The 8,990-nt window shown below is 33.6% G+C and overlaps 1 protein-coding gene across 4 annotated transcripts in view; it reads right to left on the bottom strand.

The window, feature by feature from the left end:
• Nucleotides 1–4,987: 4,987 nt before the first annotated feature.
• MGAT4C (MGAT4 family member C) overlaps nucleotides 4,988–8,990 on the bottom strand; it is a 614,816-nt gene continuing 610,813 nt past the window's right edge. For all 4 annotated transcript variants that reach the window (XM_084796244.1, XM_084796245.1, XM_084796246.1 and 1 more), the window contains one exon: nucleotides 4,988–8,760. In XM_084796244.1, the coding sequence (XP_084652370.1) occupies nucleotides 7,619–8,760 (1,142 nt within the window). In that variant the 3' untranslated portion in view covers nucleotides 4,988–7,618. The remainder of the gene's footprint in view (nucleotides 8,761–8,990) is intronic.

Raw genomic sequence — 8,990 nt, 5'->3', positions numbered from 1 at the left:
GGACATGTTGTCATATTTCATAGTGTACTTGTATGAAATTTTCAAAAATTAAGAATTTTATAAAAATGACATTAAAAGACATATAGTCATAGTGGGGCAAGTTGATAAGTGCCTGTGATACCAACACTTTGGAGGTGGAGACAGGAGGCCCAAGACTTGGAGGTCATCTTCAACTTTATAAGAAGAAGAGTATCAGTCTGCTCTGACCGAGACCCTGTTTCAGAACAAAGCAAAATATCAACCAAAGATAGTGGATTCTTGGAACATAGAAAACATTTTAAAAACTAGAAGCAAAAATGAAACACTGTGGTGTATTGGCCATTTTTGTCTTTTAACAACAACCCCAATCCAAACATAGGAGCATCTCCCAGAAGTAGGGATCTAAAAACCAAAAATCATGTTCTAATGTCCTAATGTTTGCCCAACACTGGCTATACTCAATTAGCCAGGGCATCCATAATGTGTGCAGTATTAGCAAAGATGCTAGATATCAAAGTCAATTTTTTTCTTAAGTCAAATGAATATGAAAATTATTTTTCTGTGATGTCAATGTGGATTCTGGATCAAATATTACAAATTAAAAATAGTTTTTATAGTATTTTAATTTCAAAAGTAAATATTTAGATTTCTCAGAAAGGGATAACTATTACTATTTATACTGGGGAATTAGGGATAAGTGTTACTTTGTGTGTGTGTCTGTGTGTGTGTGTGTGTGTGTGTGTGTGTGTGTGTGCGTGTCTGTGTGTGTGTTTTAAACTAATAGATCAAAGTGGCCTGAATAGAATAGAATATACTTTGATTTTACGAGGTAGTTTACATAATTCTACTTGACATTATTTACATTAGAAGTTAGTGTAGTGACACTGTTAATGGACAATCAATTATTTTTACATTTTTAACTCTTTTATATAATAAGATGAAAATTGCAGGTAGTATCTGATAGTGTTAAACCTATTATATACAGATCACGAGGAAAAAGGAAATGTTTACATTGTGTTTAGATAAAAGCATTCTTACTAGTTCTACTGGGAAGTATAAAGTATAATGGCTTATCAAAGAAATCCTACAAGTCCCAATTATTACAGCTTAGCAGAAATGCAAACTGAATTTCATGGAGGTTACATCGCTTTCTTTATGTCTGATCTTAGTAATTGATGCATTCATTTTCAAAATCATGTAAGAATGACACTTATGTAATGTCTGTATCTCCTGTGAAGAGAAATAGTGTACATATGAAAAGAGGGCCCATGAAGATGAGGAAGCTGTGATGAAAAACAGAGTACAGATCTAAAGGAGAATGTAGGTCAGAGGATTCCGGAAATTACTATTGTCTTAAAAATTGCAAAATTAATTGAAAATATACAGAGAGGTAAAACATTGATAAAGATATATAATTATAAATTTGAGGTGTTGGCTATTACTCAATTATATTAAAATAAGTTCAGTGACTTTTAAATTAAAGAAAACAGTGGCAAAACAAAGACAGAAAATTATTAGAGGGTTCTGAAAGACATGTTATAATCCTTGGAATTATGTTTTAAAGAAAGTATTTACTAAATGACAAATTTTGAATGAAGTATATCATAGACATATCTAGAAGAAAAGATTTTTTTTCCTATTAGATAATTCATATTTTGGCTTCATTTATATCATTATTATAGGGAATAGATTTTCCATATTAGCATTATATAATCTGAATATTGGTCAAACAAATGGAATATGTAAATATCATAACTATAGCTGTATGAAGGGAAATAGCTCTAAATGACACACCGGTTTTTAAATTATATTTTCAGACCTGGGCAATATCTCTTTTGTGATTAGAATGAAACTATTGTTTACAATGAGATATAAGTATTTTTATCAACACCTTATGATATGTATGTATTTATACTCAATGTTGTTATTGCTGTTAATGTCTATATTTTCCCAAAACTATATTTTCACTATTTGACTGTGATTTATTACATGGTTTTCTTTTAATTTCATAAATACTAGAAACATTTACTAACAGAAATTAGAGGAAGTAGTGGGTGAATGGGTATTGTTGACGTGACTACTACAGTCATGCCGATGGCAGGACCCCAATGCCTCAGGTCCATGGAAATGACAAAGCCTTCTCTGAGAGATGCTCAGATGAATGGCAAAGCGTACCTTTCATCTGAGAACAGATGTTAAGAAGAGTTGCCTGTAGCTAAAACCAATGTGCGCAGATACTACCAACTATAGCCTTCTCCTAGACAGCTGCAACCTGACCCTGTTCCCTGTAGACACATCCTTCCAAGACTCCCTAACTTATCTCTTCAACTTTCAGCTGTACCTAATAAATCTGCCTCCAGCCTTTCTGTATATGTGTCTGTGAGTCTGTCCTTCCTTGATTCCCTGGTCAATCCAGTCAGGTTTCCAGAACCCAACCACAGCATGAAATAAATATTTTTGTCCTGCTAAATTCTATACAAATCTTAGGGTGTATTCAAATTTGTGCTTGGAATCTGTCAACATCTTGTTTTAATTAAAATTGAAAAGCAAAGTATTCTTTTCTCATTGTGGCAATTTTTAGTGGGTATTCTAAGCAACAAAAATAATCTGTGTATGTATGTGTGCACATAGGCAAAATATATACATTTCATACACACACGAGCACAATATCACTAAGAATAAGAAGAATCACATAAAATTTAACATATTGAATATGGATAAATCCCTGTATTCTTGGTTCTTTGCCTCTGTGATAAAATTCCTTGAGCCTTCTCCAGGACATCTTACTATGCAGAACACTGTATTGAGTTGTACGGGGAATGTTTTGTGAGATTTTTCATTTTGAAAGAGATTAGAAAGGCCTAAATATTATGCTTCAGAGATACTTGCTCATCCATGTTCATTTTTGCTTTATTCGCAATATCCAAGAAATGGAACATATCTAGATGTCCATCAACTGACAAATGAGTAATGAAAGTCTAGTCTTCTACATGAGGGTGGAAATAGTTATTCCTCTGAATGAGCTAATCTAGAAGCAGAAAGACAGACACTATATAATCTCTCTCATATAGGATAATAATTGTAAATTTATATTCAATTTATATATGTATTGAACATATTCAAAGGTATATTTATTTGTGTTTTAATTGAAATCGGAATGTAGTAAGTAGGTACTGGGAATTCCAAAGGAAGGGGAATGGAATAGTGAAACCCAGATCGTATGACAGGGTAAAAGAAATAATGGAACAGGGATAATATGTGTAGGAAGATGGTCAGTGTTTACCACAGAAGATTTTGAAAATGCCACATGAAAACTTACTACTGTAGAAGCTTTCTAAATTATAGCTATGTAGATATAAAAGGAGTTTAAAGTGAGTTGCCTCATAATAGGAGAAGGGTTCTCTCTCAGACACAGATTATCAAAAACAAACAAACAAACAAACAAACAAACAAAACCAACAAAAATAAAAACCTCTCAATTCCAGGTATGGGTTACCTCTTTTCCAGTTGTTAGTCAGTGGTGTCTTATAGACATCCCAAACATTACAGGCTCTTCAGTACTCTACAGAACTTGACAGCAAACCCCAACTTCTTAAGACAACCTCATAACCCTAATTAGAGAAGCTTCATCTTACAATAGAGTGTTATTAATATAGACACACAGGCCATCAACATGTGAAGAGTCTGTAACCATGGACTGTTCAGTGCTTAATGGGTCATCTATATCCCACTCCTCCTCAGTCATCACAGACGATGCGGCAAAGGCTATGAGCCACAAGTACTAGACCTCTGCAGTGCAAGTGTTTGCCTGGACATGCAAGGGCCACTGCACTCATGAACTCACAGTGCCTCTGACTGCTCACACAAGACCTGCACCACATCAAGACAAATTCCCAGCCTGAGTAGGGGCGGGACTCACAACGTCCCACTCTTAGCTGAGAAGTTATTAGGAAATAATATCTGATGGGGTAGAGAGCATTAATTATTTTTTTGGAAGAATTTGGCCCAGCAAAGGATAAATATTCCCTTGTATATTGTCCTACACCCATCCACACACGGGCAATGTGGACTCAATGGGTTATTTAAAAATAGCACATAAAGTTTGAAAGGAAATGTGTTAGTTGATAGGGCAGATTTGAGGGGAGGAAGCAGGACTGAAGTTGGTAAAATATATAATATGCACAGGTAAAGCTCACATACAATGAAAATTAAATACAAGGTCTAAATGAGATTTAAAAACTAAGACTTGAAATAAATAAAATAAAAGTAAGAGAAAGGGATGCGTAATTCTTTACAAATCCTATTCCTCTTTGCTGAAGCTTTCTTTGTAAAGGCTATGGTTTTCCTTAGAGGGTTAACACTGTTTTTCCTTCACCACAACTCAAACAAAATAATGTGCTGTTCTCTTCTTGTGATCATCTAGCTAGCTTAACTCCCTTTATTTACATATATTTAATGCTCTATAAATTAGAATATACATATAAGTGAGAAAACGCGACTTTTGTCTGAGTCTGAGTCACTTAACCAAGTAATATTTTCCAGAGACACATTTCCATGCAAAATTTATAATTGTATTTTCTACAGTTGGTAAAATCCCATTGTGTGTAATGCCACACAAGGAAAGGGAAACAACCTAAAATGTTTGAAAAGTGTCATAATGAGGTCTATTATTCTATATGTTTATAGAAAAAAATTTTAAAGTTAATATACATAAAAGAAGGGAAGAAAATGGTAGACTGGAGAGATGGGTCAGTGGTTAAGAGCACTGGATGCTGCTGTAGATGTGTTTAGCTATCAGAACCCACATGGGGCCTCGTAACCATCCATAACTATAGTTTCCGAAGACCTGATTCAATTTTCTGAATCACAGACACTAGGCAAACACATGATACACAGGAGACATACGTGTAGACAAAACACTCATACACATAAAATAAAATGTTAATATTAAAATAAATATTAATAGAATTAAAAGCAAAAAAGAAGGTAGCTTAACCCAATAACGACTTGTAAAGATAACATAGAAAACTCTCTTGGTGATTGCATCTTATCCAATGTCAGTTTTAGTAATGAAGGGAACTTAAGATAAAATGTGACTTCCTCTGGTCATATTTACATTCCCCAGCAGACCTCCAACCTCAACCTCTTTCCCCTGTCCATCTTTACTAAAGCATTTTCCAGAAATGTACATATAATAGTAGTCAGTGTTTGGACTCTCACTTTCAGGTTAATGTGTACAGGCTTATAGCACACTGCAAGTAATCATTTCTGATTTTAATATTTTATCCCATTGGATTATAGCAGTGTACTTTAATGACCAGAAATGCAAAAACATGTTGCTATGATCTCTAAGGTGCACAAAGAATACTCTACAGTTAGCCAGTTAAGAGAAAAGGTTTGAAGTATCAGGAAAGCAGAATATTTTTAAGTGTATGGCAATTATAGCTCATCCCCCAATACAGATGAGTTTCATGGTAGTGTATATATTTTCTTACAAGTTCAAATTTATTTATGTCCCAAAGTTTTAGTATTTACATGTTTAAGAGAGGTCAGCATCTTCTCTAACAATGTAAAAAATGATGTCAAGAGGGTGTACAATAGTGTCTGTGTCAAGAAAACAACAAAAATTCTGACTCTTAAAATTTCTAATTTAATTGATTGTGACAGAGTAAATAAAATAAAAACAATATAATCTCTTTTAGATTATATAAGTATCAAGACTGTGTTTTAGGATGGAAAGAATAGAAGACACAAATATCTTTTTTTTTCTTTTTTTTAGTATCATAAATATAGTCTGTACACAACACACACAGACACACACATTATACACACATACAGACACACACATATATGTGTGTGCAAGTATTACCATATATATGTTAATCTGCACTTGATTTTCCCATGAACACATACATATCAAATATCCCATATTTATTCGCACTATAAACAATTTCATTTGGTTGCTTAATGTACTGTAAATCTGATGTGACCGCTAAGTAAATTCTGAAACATAAATGTATTCAGAACAAATTGTGGTGTCTTGAATTTCTTTTAGGGAAAGACAGACAACTGAACAATGCCTAATAAGGTTTGATTACTATTTGTATGCATATAGCATGAAAACATCTATTAAAACACTTCACAATCATCACGCAGCATGACAATATATTATGGAGCAATTTTGCTCTCTAATTTAAGGTAGTCTAACAAACTACCTGAAACCTAAGTAAGACACATAACATAGCAGACTGGGATGATGGCTCAGTGGTTAAGAGCACTTGCTGCTCTTGCGAAGGACACTAGTTTGATTCCCAGTACCCACATAAGGTATCTCATAACCACCTGTAACTTGAGTTTCAGGATATTTAAAACCATTTTCTGGCTTCAGCAGCCACTGCACACATGTGGCATTCATAGACAAGCAAGCACAAACAAATAAACATTAAATAAATAAATATATACATGAAAGAAGACAGGAAGAAAGAAAAAAGAAAGAAAGAGAAGAAAGAAAGAAAGAAAGAGAGAAAGAAAGAAAGAAACAGAAACAATTACATTCTAGGAGGAGAAATTTCCATAGACAGTAAAGAGTGTTGCCTGGTAACCAGAACAACAACAAAATTCCTTCATTCTGGCTTTGTTAAGAAATAGCTCATTGACTATAGCAAAAAGAAAAGAAAAAAAGAAAAAAAAATCAACCAGTTTCTATAATTTTAACTTTTCTCTCACAAGGACAGCCATTTATTCTCTCCCAAATATGATAAATTACAACAATTTCAATCACATGAATTTTAATGCAAAAATATAAAATCAATTTGAATTTTTCGGCATATACTGAAAATGTTTGTGTGAATGGACTAAGTATAGGCCATCTCTCTTTTTTAATTACACATAATCAATGTAATCTTAAAATACTGAGCTTAACCTTTTTTTCTAAAAGGGAAGTTAGAAATGGACTTCTTCCCACAGAAAATTTATTAATAATAAGTGCTCAATTAAATGTTTTAAAACAATGATCAATATTCCTTTTCATATAAAGAACCAGAGAAATGACTATTTTTATGTCTGTTTTTCCATAGCCCTACTTACACAAAATCATCTGTTGTAAAGACACCACTTCTATGAGGAGGTATTTATTGTAGAAATACATCAGTCACTGAAAGCCTAAATTTATAAGAAAAATATCCCAGTTTCCCATTGCAGCCAACTGCATATTCTCAGAGATTCTTAAGAAGAAGTTGTTTAATCATATAATAAATTGTCAATTCATTAATTAATGTGTGTACAGTTGGCAACAATATTTTAATTATTTACTGTACCACAAGAGAATTTTCTCATTTTAAATGTTTCATACCACTATTTTGGCAATTGGTTGGAATTTGGAGCTTTGAAAAATTACATATTGTAATGAAGTTGCTTTAACTACAGAATGATATTCAACCTCAAAAGTGGGGGAAAAAAAATAAAGAATACAAAGGTGTGTTTAGTAAAACTACAATCAAAACTGCTGAGATACTTCATTTTTCTTGTGGCACATCACATCAATTGTTGCCCTCCAAAAGACGGAAGTAGCAAAAGAGGAAGTTAGCAAAAGCTGAGACAGGAAGACCTGCTCAGAAACTCGGCGTACTTATTTACTCGGCTAGGAAGTCCAAATGCTGATACTCCTAATTATCAGCCATTCTTTTTGCGTTTTGGTGACACAAATCCTCATGCAGTGTATGTCAAATGGAATTTTCTGGTTTACGTCTGACATTTCAAAGTTTCCATTTTTGAATTCCCCTAGTCTTAAGTAAGTATCACATTGTCTGATTTGTTTGCTAAATATAAGTTTTTCTCCTACGTCCAGAACTCCATGATGCAAAATGTCATTCTGCCTATCTTCTGTTCCAGTATTCACTTTAATTTTTTTTATTGTAATTGGGTTTTCAAATACAATAACAAAGGTATCTCCTGCTGATGGTGGCTTGCCCCAAAAGTACTCATCAACACTACTGTAGGCCTTGCTTGCTTCGTAGTTCTCAAAGACGTTCATGTTGGTGTAGAGACTTGCTGGGGGATTATCAGGGATGTCAAATGACTCCTCTTCAAAGTCATCATCCTTCAGCTTATTTTCAGTTCCTTTATAGGATGAATAATAGCCCATGTGCTGAAAGAGAGATGGTTTAAATCGGATCACATTTTTCTGAGCCAGCAGCCCTCTGAAATGTGTCAAAAGCCAATCACAAGGCATTTCTTGATAAAACATTAATAAAAAGTGAGCCAGACGTGGAAGATCATGCGAATGATAGAGTTTACCAATGTAGCCAAGTTTAGAGAATTCAAGAGTTACCCAGTATGTTCCTTCTAAGGATGCAATGACTTTCTTAATAGCAGTTAAGAAATTTCTAGAACACCGAACATCGTCTTCAAGCATTACATAATAGTCAGACGTATTGGCACAGAAATTCAGCAGAAAGGCATAATCGACATTTTGCTTGGAGCGAAATCTGACCCTATCCTCTGGGTCATTGTAGTTTCTTTTCAGACCATCCAGAACTGGATAATATTGCTCAGGAGCATGAATAACTATTAATCTTCCCGCAATAATATGGTGGGCAAATTTCTGTGTAATATCTTGGACCATGGCATCACGCCAGGATGAATTAAAGTCCGCTAGATGCACTACTACTGAAATTTCCTTTAGCTCTTCATAGCTGGACTGTTCAAAAATGGACTTGATTGTCTCAAGTAAGTAGTTTCCTTTCTTTCGTTTCACTGATGAAAGTCCAATTGTGAGATATCCTGAGCAAAAAATATCAGAGGAAGACAAATTAAATGTTAATAGGCTTGAATAATACAAAAGCAGGCAAAAGAGAATGAAGATTTCGGTTTTTATAGGCCTTCAATTATAATAAATACATCTACTAAATAATTATGTATTAAATGTTTTCATATTAGACTTTCAAGCTAGTTACACAAGTTCAATAGTGTTTTATGTATATTTGATATTATACAAAAAACAAATTATATCT

This window comes from Acomys minous (assembly GCF_964271855.1).
Source record: "Acomys minous genome assembly, chromosome: 9".
Lineage (NCBI taxonomy): Eukaryota > Metazoa > Chordata > Mammalia > Rodentia > Muridae > Acomys > Acomys minous.
The sequence above is the reverse complement of the archived record's forward strand: the minus strand, read 5'-3'. Positions and strand labels throughout refer to the sequence as shown.